At 36.8% G+C, this 18,280-nt stretch overlaps 1 protein-coding gene across 4 annotated transcripts in view; it reads right to left on the bottom strand.

The window, feature by feature from the left end:
- LOC109406996 (UNC93-like protein MFSD11) overlaps positions 1 to 18,280 on the bottom strand; it is a 465,065-nt gene that overhangs the window by 39,359 nt on the left and 407,426 nt on the right. For 3 of the 4 annotated variants that reach the window (XM_062845932.1, XM_062845933.1, XM_029858050.2), the window contains one exon: positions 12,864 to 12,964. The exons of the other annotated variant lie outside the window; for it this stretch is intronic. In XM_062845932.1, the coding sequence (XP_062701916.1) occupies positions 12,864 to 12,964 (101 nt within the window). The remainder of the gene's footprint in view (positions 1 to 12,863; positions 12,965 to 18,280) is intronic. 4 annotated transcript variants of the gene reach the window in all.

The following is an 18,280-nucleotide window of genomic DNA, read 5'->3' as shown; positions in this document are numbered from 1 at the left end:
AAAACAATTTTTTTGTGCTTCGATATAACGTACCGTCAAGGCGCCATTCACCGTGGGAGCTCCATTCACCGTGTGCCTTCGAATATTTTTTTCATTATTTCCATATTATGATGGAATGATATGACAATTTCCCTTCAATTTCACCAATACAACATTGTATTGGTGAAATTGAAGGGAAATTGTCATATCATTCAATCATAATATGGAAATAATGAAAAAATATTCGAAGGCACACGGTGAATGGAGCCCCCACGGTGAATGGCGCCTTGACGGTACATTTTTTCCCCAAATTGCGCTAATTTTGGGTAAAGGCTAATGCTTCAGCACAGCATTGATTTGAGTGATTTTTCAGATTATCTAATGGTTATTACTGAAAAAAAAATGCAATTTTTCAATGGTGTACGTTATATCGAAGCAAAATGTACGTTATATCGAATTCACTATATCGAGGGTACGCTTTATCGAGGGTACGTTAAATCGAAGAATACCTGTAATTCCACACTTGTCATGCAATAATCCTTTTTTGCATGACAAGATTGGCATTATCAATGTAATGATGCATTATATTTTTCTTTACATTAGGGTGCATTCATAGGTGGTATACGATAAATCAATAATTCGACACTGTAAAAACTGAATAAATGCAATGTATAAACTAGCAAAGGTTGCTCTAACAATTCAATTATGAAAGCATGACTCTAATGGTAAACAAATGAAATCAAGAAGAGTGAACAATTTTACGCTCAACTCTAGCGGTCTTCAACACTTCTGGTTCAACTACCGACCAACTTAATCCCCGTTTGAACCACCGATCGACGACTTTCTTCAGCAAAACCTTTTAAAGAAGACCTTTTCCCTTTTCTGTTGACTGCTATCACATGCCAATAATTATGAATCCACAATTAGCATATGAGCAGTGTGCGAAAGGTGTTTCAATATTTTATTATTGATTAAATATCTTCTAAAATGCATTATGTATTCATCAGTGATTTTTCAAAATGTGTTTACAAGGATTTTATTACATATGACATAGTCGTTTTGCCCTCTACTGCAATGATTGAGGCAGAAGAACAGTTTCCTTTTAGTTAATGAAATAATCTGTTGTTATCGCTGTAGCAGAAACAGTCCAAGGCGCCAGCGCGTATGGAACTCATCTAGCGGTCTTCAACACTTCTGGTTCGACTCCCGACACAGCAACAAAAAATAATTTCAAAAAAGTTATCATGGATTGACACTTTTTGAATTTTTCTCGAAAAAATGTATTTTTTACATCAATGTCAATAAATGTTAGTGTTGATGTCCAAATATTTTCCACTTCTGTTCTCAAGTTATCTTTCATCTAATATATTAGAGCCTATTTAGATTAAAGGAAGAACACATTTAGTAATTTTTGTGTGGTATTGTAAATTTGACTTATTTTCCTCTATATGGGTAAAAATTTCAACCCGGTATAACTTAATTCGCCGTGAGAAAATATTATATTTTATAACGTTGTATGAAATATCAATATATTATAGATAAACGTTAAAAAATTCATTCAATTCGGTTCACTGGATTCCGAGATATGACATCTCAAAAATGAATTGTCTAAAAAAAATAGTGTTTTATCCGAACGGTTCTAACTTTGCGAAATATTAATCAATAAAGCCCAAATTTGTACCAATGATGCACATAAAACAGGTTGATAAACAGTCAAAATTTGAGATTTTTTTGATGCAATCTATGAAAAGTTACAGTATGTTGATTTTTTTTTTGTGGAAAAAAAGTTGCCTATCCCAAACATTGTGGCCACCCCCTGTATTTTAGCTTTATAGCTGTTCAGTATAACAACTGAAAGACTGTTTTCATTCACTCCTGCTATCCCTCCAAACTGCCCCAACACCTGCATTACTTTGATCGCATATTATTGTATTCAGTTGTTAGTTTTTGGAAAAATATTCGAAATTGGTCGAACGAAACGCAAGATATTTAAATTTTAGTAAATTCCATATTTTAAAAAGTTGTAAATCTCGATATTGAGTTAAAACTCAAAAACTGTTCTACCTGAAAATTTTTGAAGCACGGTTTCGAAATCAGCGCTAAATTGTGCTAAAAAAGTTTTGGTCATTGTCAGAAGATCACGACTTTCGTTTTATTTTGTTAACTAGTGTAATATATATGAGAATAAATGAGAATATATGAGAAATAAATAAATAAATAAAATCAATACCTTATGAATTTTTGCTATAACCAGTGCCGAAAATTTCATTTCGACATATCTAAATTCAACCACCTGCAGCTCACTTTAGAAGCTGAACCTGAGAACATGGTATATGAAAAACTTGTGCGGCTAGACCAATTCTGCAAGAAAGTCACGGAAAAGCCGCTATTTTTCGAATATTTAATGTAAATGTCACGGACTACCTTTGAAAAATACCAAATGATATTCACCGTGAATATCATTTGCATTTTTCGAAGGTAGTCCGTGACATTTACCTTAAATATTCGAAAAATAGTGGTTTTCCGTGACTTTCTTGCAGAACTGGGCCAGCCGCACAAGTTTTTCATATACAATTTTCTAAGGTTCAGCTTCTAAAATGAGCTATAGGTGATTGATTTTAGATATGACGAAATGAATTTTTCAGTACTGGCTATAACTAAAAATTATGGATGCCATAAGAATACATTATGAAAATAGATCGTGCTTGCTATGACAAATTTCATAGGATGGACTTATGAAAAGAACAAAAAAAAAAATCTTAAAATGATGTAGACTGGATACGATCCATGAACGTCGGAATCACCGAGCACATGTTTTATCCACACGGCTACCGACGCTTGTGAACACCATGATGCTAAACATAAGTAAAATCCAAGCAATGAGACGATTCTGCGTCATAGTGCGACCTTATGAAATTCATTCGAATCATTATAAATTGTTTAAAGGTCGTTTCATAAGTTGGGCCTTATGGACATCTTGAGGTTATTTGGCTGAGTGTAGAGCAAGTGCATTTATGTTGCTTTAGCATTGGCAGTCAACGTGCAGCTGCATGTGGTACCGTGAACCGGGGTCAAATTGATCTCCGGGTTGAAATTGGTCAGTTGTTTTTCAAATAGATAAAGCATTTTTGACTAGTTTCCTTACAAAAAGCATTTAGTATCAGATTCCGACAGCACGATACTTAAAAGGAAACTATTGCAAAATATACTTTTTCTAACGGAAAAACGTCTTATCAATTTCGACCCGAAGATCAATTTGACCCCGGTTTATGATACTATTGTGATTACAGTGGGGCCCTTTTCGAATTTGATTTTGCTTTAAAGAAGTGTTTATAGCAATGCAGCATTATAATGACAATTGTATATTCTACTATAAAGTTGAAATAATGCACTTATATACTGCTTCGTGGTTACTTGGATGTTTAGTAAACATTTTGGGTATTTTTGTGGCGTTTTGTATAAATACAAAAACATACTGGCTTAGTTGAAGACAATATCACATTCCAACAGATAGTAAAAGTGGGAATTCACCTAGATTGGCATGTCTACAACAACAACAATATATATGTATATAATCTAGTACTGTGCGGTAATATCAATATACCGCAAAGTGAATGGAATACCAATGGATTACCCGTATGGAGTGCGTTCAATATTGGTCAGCTGGAGTAAAATCATTTTGTTTTGTATGACGAAAAGCATCTGAACATAAATTTATCGAAATAAAAAGCTTTTGAAAATAAAAACATATTTGGTAGGTACCAAATCGGTAATCATTGTGCACAACCGCCATCAAATATTTTTTCGATGAATGTGTTCCACTTAGAGAAATTCGCCTTTAGATTCTATACCCCTTACAATATTTTTGCGATTTACTTCTCATTGCTCGATACGGAGAATAAGAAAACGGTCGAAGCATTTCATTCATTTAAAAGCGTTTAGTTACAGGGGGTGGCCACAATTTTTGGGATAGGCAACTTTTTTTTCCCACAAAAAAAATCAACATACTGTAACTTTTCATAGAGTGCATCAAAAAATCTCAAATTTTGACTGTTTATCAACCTGTTTTATGTGCATCATTGGTACAAATTTGGGCTTGATTGAATAGTTTTTCGTGGAGTTGGAACCGTTCGGGTAAAACACTATTTTTTAGACAATTCATTTTTGAGGTGTCATATCTCGGAATCCAGTGAACCGAATTGAATAAATTTTTGAACGTTTATCTACAATATATTGATACTTAATACAACGTTATGAAATGTAATATTTTCTCACGGCGAATTAAGTTATACCGGGTTGAAATTTTTACCCATATAGAGGAAAATAAGTCAAATTTACAATACCACACAAAAATTACTAAATGTGTTCTTCCTTTAATCTAAATAGGCTCCAATATATCAGATTAAAGATAATTTGATAACAGAAGTGGAAAATCTTTGGACATCAACACTAACATTTATTGAAATTGATGTAAAAAAATACATTTTTCCGAGAAAAATTCAAAAAGTGTCAATCCATGATAACTTTTTTAAACGTTCAAAAAGTATCTATGTTTTAATAGTTTGTGAAGCATTCATATATTGCTAGTGTACGTTCAAAATTTCATTTATTTCGGTTCACTGGTTTCCGAGATATGACAGCTAAAAAATAAGTTGTTTAAAAAATAGTGTTTTACCCGAACGGTTCTAACTTTGCGAAAGATTAACCAATCGAGCCCAAATTTGTACCAACGATACACATATAATAGGTTGACAAACAGTCAAAATTTGAGATATTTTGATGTACTCTATGAAAAGTTATAGCATGTTGATTTTTTTGTGAGTGAAAAAAAATTGCCTATTCCAAACATTTTGGCCATCCCCTGTACATTCAGATATAATTATATTCATGGAATGACTATTTTATATTCATTTGATGAGTAAATCCAATTTATGCATTAAGATTTCTTAAAAATAGGCTCTGAATATCTTATTATTCCAATATATTTGGCAAATTTGTAATATTTGTTTAGTAATTTAATTGCAAAATTGTTGATGCATCTTCAAGTTCTACTGAATTAAATACATAATAGATACATTTCTCCCAACCAATCGAGCCCAAATTTGTAACGATACACATATAATAGGTTGACAAACAGTCAAAATTTGAGATATTTTGATGTACTGTATGAAAAGTTATAGCATGTTGATTTTTTTGTGAGTGAAAAAAAAATTGCCTATTCCAAACATTTTGGCCATCCCCTGTACATTCAGATATAATTATATTCATGGAATGACTATTTTATATTCATTTGATGAGTAAATCCAATTTATGCATTAAGATTTCTTAAAAATAGGCTCTGAATATCTTATTATTCCAATATATTTGGCAAATTTGTAATATTTGTTTAGTAATTTATTTGCAAAATTGTTGATGCATCTTCAAGTTCTACTGAATTAAATACATAATAGATACATTTCTCTCAGATCTGGAGAAACCGCTTTCGGCTAAATTACCTGATAAGCAAAACAAAATTAAGCTTGTATTAGCCCCTTCATTTAACGTGATAATGAAGTTTGATTCACAGACGTAACATTGGCAATATTTCCACCGACCACGTTTTTAACGATCATTTTAAATCTTCATGGTTGTAGCTTTCACAACCGGAGGCACGCACATCGTTTTTCATTGCGTTTGACGTTTCACACTAACTCCTTCTATTGTCATTGTTACACAACGCAGTGTGTCGTGTAACACGTTCACCAGGTGATGGTAGTGTGAACTGGGCGTTGGATTTCCACGAAAATGATTCTAGGCGTTACGTCTGTTTGTCTGTGGTTGATGTTGACTTATCAATGAAAATACTTTCCTACATTTTCTCACATCATAGCTTTGGCAGAGTACAAGCCCATGCACAAGAGGGAGGCTTTAGGTATTAACACCCCCCCCCCCCCATTATCGGCAGCTCATACACTACGCACCCCTCCGCCTTTTGCCGAAATCGGGAAAAACCCCTCCCCTGGGCCCACTTCTGTGCACGGGCCTGGCAGAGTACCATCAGATTCAATGCATTTGCACGTTCCTGTTGTTAAATTAAATTATACAGCCTCAGCAGGTTCTGAGAAGTGAGAAAAATTACCAATCAACACTTCCAGTCAACCAACCTAAACTAAATTTTACTTAATTTTTAGGTTTAAGGCTATTTAGTGATTTTAGGTCCAAGTTGTGACCACCAACATATTTTCAATTACTGTTTTATACTATCTCATCACACATATTTGAACCATTATGTGACCGGCAGGGTATCCGGATACCTTTTTCATTTTGAAATCTCGATATTTAAATAATTACACTAGTTTACAAAATAAAACAAAACTAATGGTCGTGAACAAACAAAAGTCGTCAACGATCAAAATGTTTGAAGCACAATTTAGCGCTGATTTCGAAGCCGTGCTTCAAAAACTTTTAAGTAGAACAGTTTTTTAGTTTTAGCTCAACATTGAGTTTTACAACTTTTTAAAATATGGAATTAACTAAAATTCAAATATCTTGCGATTTGTTCAACCAATTTTAAACCTTTTAACATACATTAAGAGCTGAATATAATACCATTCGATCATTTGAATGCAGGTTTTGCGATCATTTGAATGCAGGTTTTTGAAATTCAAGACAAGGTTGCGACAAACGTATACCAAAGTCGTGAGCGAGCTGTGAAGGTAACTCTCCACGCGGTGAATGTAAATATCATTCACGCTGTGGATAGTTGCTTTCACAGCTCGCTCGCGACTTTGGAATGCGTGTGCGACCCCAATGTTATTCGGCAAACTTTCAGATAAAACTACAAGGTTAAATTCATCCATACATTGTTTTTCGATAGCACGCTTCTGAACTGAGATAATAGCAAATGAATGTAAATCTTTGCAAATGAATGGTTGCAACCTTGATTCAAGATGTTGGCGAGATTTGGGGACGATCTCCTCAAATTTTGGCAAAATTTCATAAAATATATGAAGAAATGATTTTTTTTCAATAAGAAAAAAAAATTATAAAATTCTTTCTTAACGTTTATTTAACATATCATATGTAGGCGAGTTACAGTAAAAAAATCAGTTCAATCGGAGCATTGATTACGGAGAATGAGATGTGTGAAGTGAGCGACTTCGCTTAAAAATAGAACACATATCGATTTCAAATCATCAACCTTGTAAGGAAAGTCGAAAAAAAAATCCGCTCTACTGTAATTTTTTTCCTTCGCGTTTTCGAACACAGGGCATGATTCTCCACCAAAAATGTTCATCAGCTAACCGAGTTCAAAAAAGCTGTAAACTAGTGTTATTGAGATAGGATATTAAAACTCCGTTAGATCTAACAACTCGTGCATATATATCTATTAATGGTGTTGACCGAATTTTAAAGTGAGGATGGGCAGGGAGTGAGGTTTCTGTTTTTTTATTATTACAGTAGACGTTCGATAACTGCAACATGTTTACGTTTTACTTAGCGAACGAAATTCGGTAACTGCAACGACTGAAAGATGTCAACAAGTTGTCAAGCGACAATAAATAACCGTGAACGTGATCCGACCACGCCATTGACACGCCTATACCTATAACATGGAGTGACAGTAGTGACATTAGGGGCCCAATTGGCTTCTTTAGTGGTGTTGAGATAATGCCATATTCTGAATCTGCATGCCAAACTGAGCCGAAATCCAAATTTTCATCAATTTTGGTGCCCGGGAACCCATTTAAAAATCAATTTGAAATTTGTATGGGAGCGATTTGTCGAATCACCCCTCGTCGCATTTTGTACTGAGCGGAGCTGTCAAGCAGTTGCCCAGCTGTCAAAAGGTGATTTCAAAAAATCTCTTTGAAATTGATTTTAGATACCAAAATAAAGTTCTAAAAATCTGAAAAAAATCATAGCAGCTCAGAAAAAGGTGCTCTTTCGTTTAAAAATAGAAAATCATTGAATTTTTCTTAATTTAAAAACCCAATTTCGTTTGATCCGCACATATTGGGGCCGTTTAAACAAAAGAGATGTTGACAACAATGCCTGTCAGTGGGTTGGATCCGACTGTTGATTTGGACTAACATGGCGCACCATTTTGACGTTTGGCGGTGTGTTAATTGTAAATTTGTTGTACTTACCGGACTTGCAGTTAAAAAGCATTGCAGGTAAACCGTTTGCACCAACCGAACGTCTACTGTACCGTCATTGGGGGTGAGAATGGGTCAAAAATGCATACTTCCACATTCATTGTTCAATAACTTTTGCTTCTTTGCATGAAAAAGTCCTTTGATCACTGGAATGTGATCTTTGGTAATGCATGCACAAATGATAAAGAAATGTATGGAGTTCGTCAATTTTCCTTAAAACTACAAGTGTATGCAAATTGACCCATTCTCGTCCCATCGAGGGGGAGAGAATGGGTCAAGGGAACCGAAGCTGTTCCGCATTGACAACAAAGCAAGTTGATAAAGTTCTGGTCAAGGTTGATACTACTAAACAATAATATATTTTCAAGCTTTTTTCGATGATTTATCAAAAAATAACTAATTGTTCTAGAAACTAAATGTTTGGCAACTACGAGAATGACACCGTAACATTTTTGATTCGATATTCGCAATATTTGATGAGATATTTCAGATGATGTTTTGACCCATTCTCGCCTCTCTGACCCATTCACGGAGAAAAAAAAAAATAAAGTTATATCAATCATATTGCGGTCGCGAACAAGCATATGTGTGCACTGACTTTTATATAATCCCTTTTTGAGATTGTACTACGCATACTACCATAGGACCAAAGATGGTTAGAAGTTATATTTGACATTTCTGTCCGTGTTGTCAGTCCCAACGACGGTACGTGAAATCGAAATGATGATATTTCAGTAAATTTTTCATTTTTTTGGCTCATTCAGCTCCAACACTTATTATCTATCGAGAAAATATTAGGTTGGATTGATCTGATCATCGTTGATTTTGGAAATCGGGGCATTCCATGAGCATGTCTTCTTCTTCTTCTTCTTCTTCTTCTTCTTCTTCTTCTTCTTTCTGGCTCGACGTTCCAACTGGAACATGGCCTGACTCACTTTAACTTAGTGTTGTTTGAGCACTTCCACAGTTATTAATTGAAGGGCTTTCTTTGCCTGCCATTGCATGAATTTGTATATGATACACTATGCCCAGGGAAGTCGAGAAAAGTTCCCGACCGGAACGGGAATCAAACCCGCCGTCTCCGGATTGGCGATCCAAAGCCTTATCCTCAAGGCTAACAGAAGCACCCTAGAGCATGTCCTTATACCATATTGAAGCCCACATTTGCTGAGGCTTGGAACCTTAAAATGGCCATGGCTAGCCACGGTCCCACGGGAAACTTATACCGGAATCCCAACTTCGAAGTTAACGTTTTAGACCCCAGGCTAGTTTATACTATATGCTGAAGCAATTTCTGGATGACACGTGTAACGTACCGAAAATCCCGTACATTGTGTTGTATAAAAACATGCACCCGAAAACCGGATTTAACGGCACCCATGGTGATCGGACCGGTCCTACCAAATAATATATCGATAAAAAAAATCGGTGGGAATTTCACGAAGACATGATTATTTCAATTTCGTTGGCATCTGGGTAGCCTGCTGCCATTCTATGAGTTTTTTTGCCGGCCACTCTGTGGTTAATCAGCGTAACCCCAAAATATACAAAATCCTATGCTTTGAGTCAAAGATTATTCCTGATACGCTCTTCTCCATCAAGTGTCCAGCATCGACAACATCGTACAAAATGGCGTCGAATCTGCCGAAGGTCATCCAGGTTTATGAATCAGGTGTTTTGCTCAATTTTATGCAAAGTCACCATTCTGCAGCACTTTTCCTTCATACACACGCTGATTAAACATGTAACAGTTGGTGGCAGCTTAGTTTATCCTCGAAAAGCTGTTGAAATACGTCTAAATTATCAGTTTTTTTTCTTATCCATATCAGGTATATGTCTTACAAAACGACTAAAAATGGCAACACCGACAGCATAAAAATCAAGCCGTTAATTTTCGTTGATTTCGGAAGCCATTTCCACAGAAATAAATCAACAATTAAAATGAGTAATTCTCGCTAAGACTGGCCCACAATTTACAAATTGTCTTTAAAAATGCTCAAGGTGGCAACTTTCTGAAAGTCCTTGCCGAAAATGTAAGGCAAATTCATTTGGTTACTGAAATTGATGGACCCCCCGTTTTTTAGACCCACAACAATTTTCGCAGAACCCTCGATTTTGGTCAAATGGTGGCTCATTCAAACCGATATAACTCATTTTTTTTTCCAAAAAACACCTCAAAACGAAATGTTGTTGAAAAAAGGAAAGATAAGCTACTATTTACAATTATAAAAAGTTGGGACGGCTATATTGGTTTTGGCCGCCATCTTTGATTTTTATACCAAAACTTTTTTTTCATCATGTTGGCAACCACCGCTTTTCAAAATTTTTGGATCAATTGATAGCTGAGACATTTATACACAACATATCAAAAAATTAGAGATGCATTTTTTTCTTTTCAAAATATATCTGCCGTTTTGTATGCCATTTTTGCGCACTGGGCCAGGTGCCGCTCGTATACATAAATGCAGCGTTATTTTGCAGTGTTTACGAACACGGATTTAAATTCTGAACCAACCAATGGAAAGCTGAAGATTTAAGCTTTTAAAAACACTAAAAAAGTTATAAAAGCAATGCCGTATCATTGAAAAACAGTCAATAACGGAAACGAACCTCCGATTTTCCCAGATTTTGCTCCCGGTGTGTAATTTAAATGCATACTTGCAGGCGTAAACTCTGGTGCTGTTGCATGTCGTTACCGGTGCACATGGAAATGTATGGAGAAAACGTGGCTTGATTTATAAAACTGCAGATAACTTTTGATAGGAAAAAAGGGATATCAAATTTTTTGATATGTTATGTATTAATGTCTCAGCTTTCAAAAATTTTGAAAATCGGTGGTTGCCAACAAGGTGAAAACAAAGTTTTGGTATAAAAATCAAAGATGGCGGCCAAAACCAATATGGCCGACCAAACTTTTATAAATGTAAATAGTAGTTCTACCTTTCCTCTGTTCAACAACGTTTCATTTTGAGGGTATTTTAGAAGAAACTTTCGAGTTATAACAGTTTAAATGATCTAACATCTGACCAATATCGAGGGGTCCTCAAAAAGTTTTGTGGCTCTTAGTAACGAGGGGTCCATCAAATTGAGTAACCAAACGCATTTTCCTTACTTTTTCGGCAAGGACTTTAAGAAAATCGCCACCTCAAGCATTTTTAAAGACAAAGTGTAAATAGTTAGCCGGTCTCAGCGAGAATTACTCAATAACAAAAAAAAAAATTTTTTTCCCACCAAAACATAGAAAGAGAAATAGACGGCAAAAACTATGTGTGCAATTCAACAAGCAATCGTTGGCTGTCTGAATTCGCTCACGCTCGTCGGACTTTAAAAAGGGATAACATCTCTGTTTGAATTATACCGGGCAAATTATTGAATCTGTTGATTGCCTAGAACCGAATGGACGCAATTACGGCGCGTCGGATTTCGGTGACTTCGGCGGCCTTCTGCCGCCTCGCTTCCTCAATCCTCTATGCGGCTTCAAAATCCGCAGAAGTAGCAATCCACTACAAGCCAATAATAGCTATTTAATAATACTAGTTTTTATGCAATGAATTGTTAAATGAAGATTTTTACAACCGGAATAGTACATTTATTCAACGAGGCGAGCTTTTACACCACATTTTTGCATAGTTGGAAAATAATATTTCAATATTGAGTACATAAGTGATCCGATTTTGTCAGCCCCTTTACAAAACACAGTTTTTGCTCTCCTAAAAAACTCTATGCTCTGCATTTAAGCTGTAGTTTAATGATGACCATCAATTAGTTGGTTAAATTTTGACCGTAAAATAACGCGAGCAAAATGTTTGTCGCAAAATGGGGCTGACAAAATCGGGTCCTAACTGTATAACTTTTTTATATTTTTCTGTGGGATATTTTTCCTAGTAATTTGTTAACATAATTTAATGCGTATTATGTTTACGGTATTTACGATAAAGATGAGCTGAATGTAGGAATGAATACTTTTGTTTTCTTGTTGTGTATAGGCAGCCGGTCTATGAAGTATAGCGCATTTAGTTCACCACTGGACTATCGCACTAGTTTTCAAGAGTGCGAAAACGCAAATAAAAGTGCGCGATTGCATCCAATCAACTGTCTTCAGAGCACTTATTCAGCATAAATCGAAGAATTAGTGCGCCGAAGACATCAATTTAATTTGATGCAATCGCGCATTTTTATTAACGTTTTCGCACTTATGAAGACTCAGTGCGCAGTCCAGTGGTGAACTAAATGCGGTGTATCATTTTCGTTGCAACAGTTTAAATGCTATAAATTCTCGGTAGCTACTTATTTCAAGGCCACAACACAACGAACGATTCATTGAGTTATTCTCTTTCGGCAGCAGTCTTTTCATTTTACTTTCACTTTCAAAATAGGTACCACACTACCTGTTTGAACTGTGTCGATAACCTAATATCATTGTTTCCGGTTGAAATCCAAAGTACCCTGGGGTGCGACATTAGAGTTTACCTAATTTAAAATGTCAGAACTCGATTTGGATTAGTGCCTATTGTAGCTCTTAATTAAATTAATGACGCGCAACAGAAAAAAAAAACGATTCAAATTTACTTTGATTTGGTGCTGTGATGGTAGCGTAAAAACAAGAATTACAAGTTTTATTATTAAATATATGGCAGTCTTTCCCTGAATGGGCTTCGATTCAACCGAAAAGTTAGTGGTATTAGTTTAATTAACTTTAATATGTTTGTTGTATTTTTTCGGTTATGACATTTGATGTTAACTTACCAGTAGGTGAGCGCTCCCAAAAGCATAGCAATCTTTGGTCCAATTTTCGACAGCACCGATGGAGTCAACCAATTCGAGATCGATAGCAATGCATATATAACCTGTTTGGGATGCAAAATGGAAAAAAGAAGAAAAGTCGAAAGAAATTGTAGCGCTTCATACAGCGTAGTAACCGATAATCGTTGACGGTGTTATGTAAGCTTAGTTTCGACAAATAAGTGAGCGGTTTATGTTTTGGTTTATATCATGTAGTAATTTTTGGCACAAGGGAAAAAAATGCAGCCGGTGAAATTTAAAATGTAAAATATGAAGTGTATTTCCGAGATAATTTTAGTTGCTAAGGGGTTCTGTACTGGGTAACATGCTCTCTCTACACTGATAAAATTCCAACTTTATCAACATGAGACTACTTTTTATATAATTTACAAGACATTGTTATCGTTATTTTTAATTGTGCGGATATAATTATCGTAAAAACCTTTTAGCTTTGATGAGGTAACTTATGATGCTTATGCACCCTATCAATCACATTTATGTTTAGTCAAACATAACAGATATAGTTTCTTTCCAATAGTGAAAAATAATATATGTTCACCTATACAGTAGACGTTCCGTCGGTGCAAACGGATTAACTGCAATGCTTATTAACTGCAAGTCCGGTAAGTGCAACAAATTTGCAGTATTCGCACCGCCAAACGTCAAAATGGTGCGCCATGTTAGCCCAAATGAACAGTCGGATCACGTTCACGGTTATTTATTGTCGTTTGACAACTTGTTGACATCTGTCAGTCGTTGCAGTTACCGAATTTCGTTCGCTAAATGAAACGTAAACATAGTGCAGATATAGAACGTCTACTGTACTTTTTAAATTTGGCAAGCCAGTTTCCAACGGCCGTCAAGAAGGCCAAGACGGGTGTCATCATTGGACTTCCGAACGATAGAATATCTCTGTCCTTTTTCGATTCAGCTGTGGGATTAAGGTAAGCCATTTATTTTAGTGACGATGAAAGTTGACCGGAAAATTATGCGCCACAAGCCGGCGAACCAACAAAAAAACGGTACCAGACGACATAACTGGAAGTTTTCACCCGCAGCCACCAGCGAAATCTCATGGACTTGGTCAGCACAGAGGTATCTGGCGGCCGGGAAACGACTGGCGGGATCCGACTTCAGACATTCATCCGCAGGAAGCTGATGTCGGTGATTCTATTCGGTCGTCTGATCGGTAAGGTGCACCGTAAGAAGTTCTCCATCGCGATAAGGAGAACGGAACGAACGTGTTCGTCGGTGTGAACCCGTCCAAGTGATGGATCGTGCAGATGATGAATAAAAAGAACGCCATATAAACCAGCTCGGTAACATCCGGACTCAGGTCCCGCCGAAGAATTGAAAACAAATAGTTATACGTATTCCATATTCCGAGAAATAAAATGAAAATAAAAAATGATTATTACAAAACAATCAAGAGTTATTTTTGTAAATTGAATTTTCATTTCTATTTAAAATCTCTATGATTTTATAAGAAACTATAATATAAATGTTATAAGCCTTACACATAAATTTTATTGGTCAGGGCAAATAAATTTAATAAGATTTCAAACATAAACTTTATATTTGCTGAACATTATAAAAATTATGTTAGGCTCCTTTTAAAGGTGCATACAAATTGCAAAAAATATGTAGTTTCAAACATAAGAAGTATACGGAAAATCGCTTCAGAGTATAATGTTGTAAATGTCTTTCAATAATAGTCACATAAATAGACGAGTTGCAAAAAGTTGATTTTTCAGCACAAGCCGTACATTTATTCAACGAGGCTTGTCGAGTTGGATAAGTACGAAGAGTGCTGAAAAATCGAGTTTTGTAACGAGTAACTTGCATAAAATGTTTTACCGTCACTTGCAAAAGATCGAAATCACGGCCTACATAAAAACCACAATAGGCACTTATGTATCGGATTGCAACTATTTTGAGTTTTGCAGCGAGCTGCACTAAAACTCTCACACAATGATGTTCCTTCTTCTTATGTATGTCTCTATTTCCTTCTGGAACTTGGCCTGCGAGATCGTAGTGTGCTTTGCCAACGACAGGATGCAAATTCTTGCCTGTCACGAATTACCTCGTGGAGTTTTTATTTAGTTCTACCGTGTTGGTGTTGACCAAAAACCAAAAAGTATTGTTTTTTTTTTCAGCGAAAGTGTCTACCACCCGCTAGCCCGTGAACATTTGACGACGTCTCCTGAAACCCTTCGACCGCCGGACCGTGAGAAGAACCCCAGTGTCGGACGACACGCAGTGTCCATATGGACCGTTATGCTACCAAACCGCTACGGCCTGCCGACAGCGCCACTCCTAGGCCTATTGTTGGCCATCTCACCAAACTCCTGGGTCTACTCCGGACGACGACAGATCGTGCCCCACCTGGACCGCGGAGACGCTATTCCGCCAAACCGCTATGGCTTGCCGACCTCGCCGCTTATTGACCTTCCGCCAAAGTGCCGGATCGACTTCGTACCATGATCGACTGACCCCGCCCGGCCCGGCCTGCAAAGAAGGCTTTCGCTTCATTGATTGCTCTCCGGCCACCTTCGTGGAACCTAAGGACGACCCTACTCGTGTCGGCTCGCTAGACAGTCTGGGACACAGTAGAACGGCGTACCCCTGTGAATCCTAGACCATTACCTAACCAAAATCCCAACTCCTTTCTATTTACGAGGGCGTCGGTTAGTCGCTCGCCTCTCGTTTAATAGATATCGTTTCTTCCCTCCTATCCCTTCTCATCCTAGTCACGAAGATAACGCAACAGGTAGGATAGTTTACATGATATATCATGTGAATTTGTGTTATATGTCAAGTAAACACTCATAGCCATGCTGAATTACATGACATATAATGGAAGTTTACATGACATTTTATGACTTTTATATGATATGTCATGTAAACTTCTGTGATATCCCACGCCCCAATTATGTGCACAATATGTCACAGAATTTTACACTCTTTTTTCGATCTGTGTACACCCTTAAATGAAACAAAACAGCGCACGAGTAACTTTCACGCAGTGATCAAAAAGACAAAGGAATTTTCACTCATATTTGTGTACGACTGGATCAACACAAAAAATGTGCTGATCCGATGTTACACAAATTTGCGTGAAAATTCTTTTGTCTTTTCGGCCGCTGCGTGAAAGTTACTCGTTGCGGTGTGTACATCGAGTTTTACGTGTAGGCAAAATTGTGTTTCTTTTCGTTTCAGAGAGCGAGCACTGGCGCTTTTTTTATTATTTTTTATTCCTGTTCGGGTTTGTCACTGCGACCAGTCATCCTAGTCACGAAGATAACGCAACAGGTAGGATAATTACGATACACAGGTAAAAATAATGAGATTTACACGACATGTAAATTTCATTTTAGTCATGTAAACTTAGTGTTACGATAGTTTACATGATATATCATGTGAATTTGTGTTATATGTCAAGTAAACACTCATAGCCATGCTGAACTACATGACATATAATGGAAGTTGACATGACATTTTATGACGATATGTCAAGTAAATTTCTGTGATATCCCACGCCCCAACTATGTGCACAATATGTCACAGAATTTTACACTCTTTTTTCGATCTGTGTACACCCTTAAATGAAACAACACAGCGCACGAGTAACTTTCACGCAGTGATCAAAAAGACAAAGGAATTTTCACTCATATTTGTGTACGACTGGATCAACACAAAAAATGTGCTGATCCGATGTTACACAAATTTGCGTGAAAATTCTTTTGTCGTTTCGGCCGCTGCGTGAAAGTTACTCGTTGCGTTGTGTACATCGAGTTTTGCGTGTAGGCAAAATTGTGTTTCTTTTCGTTTCAGAGAGCGAGCAATGGCGCTTATTTTTTTTTATTCCTGTTCGGGTTTGTCACTGCGACCAGTTTTTAGATCTATTGTGACATTACCCGTATCCTTAGTGTAGTGCATGTCGCATTACTCAATTGGGTTTTTAAATTAAGAAAAATATATTGATTTTTTGATTTTATTCGAAAGAGCACCTTTTTTATGCCAGTATGATTTTTTTCAGATTTTTAAAACTTTATTTTGATACCTAAATTCAATTACAAAAAGATTTTTTGAAATCACCTTTTGACAGCTGGGCAACTGCTTGACAGCTCCGCCCAGTACGAAATGCGACGAGGGGTGATTCGACAAATCGCTCCCATACAAACTTTAAATCGATTTTTAAATAGGTTCCCGGGCACCAAAGTTCATGAAAATTTGGATTTCGGCTCAGTTTGGCATGTAGATTGTGAATATGGAATTATCTCAACATCACTAAAGAAGCCAATTGCCATTGAGGGGCAATAAAGTATCGATTTTGATACAGTTTTTACAGTACTGATATTGGCCATGCATCGGAAACCTAGCATCACCCTTGTTTTACTGCTAAATTCTCCCCAGTAAGAAGTTTAGAACCCGGGTTTTAACATTAGCAGCAATACCATTCCAATAATGGAACATATGTTCAGTAATAAGGATTCTAGTATGTTCCTTGCCTACCAGCACTTACCTGTCTTTGAAGAGTTAGTACATACATGGATCCCTAGCCCGATTTGATGTACTTTGCATCAAGTTTAGCCTCGAACGGCGAGGTTTTTAACTATCTGCAAAGTAAAGTTGGTTAACTTAGTTTTATTCAGAGACCGTAAGCCACCACGATACCAGTGACGATCAATTCTGACTATACATGTCAATGGTTGCTCCTCCGTGATTGATCTGAACTGGTACCAATTGCACTGAGATCCAACTGAATAAGGGGCTGGGACATTCCACTTATTCTCAAAGTGCAATTTTAGCAGCTCATGCATATTTGATCAATAACGGCGCCGGCCAAGTCCTTATAGTCAGCTGGGAAGGGAAAGGAATGTTAGAGTGTACTGGTTGTTGCTACTAGAGACCGAGAGCACTCTGCGTCCCCACAACCCGCACGGACTGGGGTATTTTTAGACGGAAAGGATGAAAGATCTGGGAGTCACCGTTGGGTCGGTGATGCGATCCATGGATAGGGGTTATTTATAGTGTTCGTGATAGGTTGTGTGGTGAATAAGGTGAATAAGGTCAAGCGGCACAGCACGCTTTGGTTGCATAACTTATAGGCGTTATATATAAACTGTGCTGTGAGTAGAAGTTGGAAGTGAGAGAAACGACTTTTTTTAATTCGTTTCTGGTTCTAGCGATGGCTATGAACTAATGCATATACATGAGTTGTATATGTAGAAAAGAGAGAGCGAGAGAAAGTGGATAGAAAGATACAAAGTAGGATGAAAAGGACGGGCCAGGGATTGAACCCATGACCTTCTGCATACGAATCAGAAGCGGTAGCCACTAGACCACCAAGCCCGTTGTAAGCCACCACGATACCAGTG

This window comes from Aedes albopictus, chromosome 1 (assembly GCF_035046485.1).
Source record: "Aedes albopictus strain Foshan chromosome 1, AalbF5, whole genome shotgun sequence".
Classification (NCBI taxonomy): Eukaryota; Metazoa; Arthropoda; class Insecta; order Diptera; family Culicidae; genus Aedes; species Aedes albopictus.
Note: the sequence above shows the minus strand (reverse complement) of the source record. Positions and strands in the feature narration are given on the sequence as shown.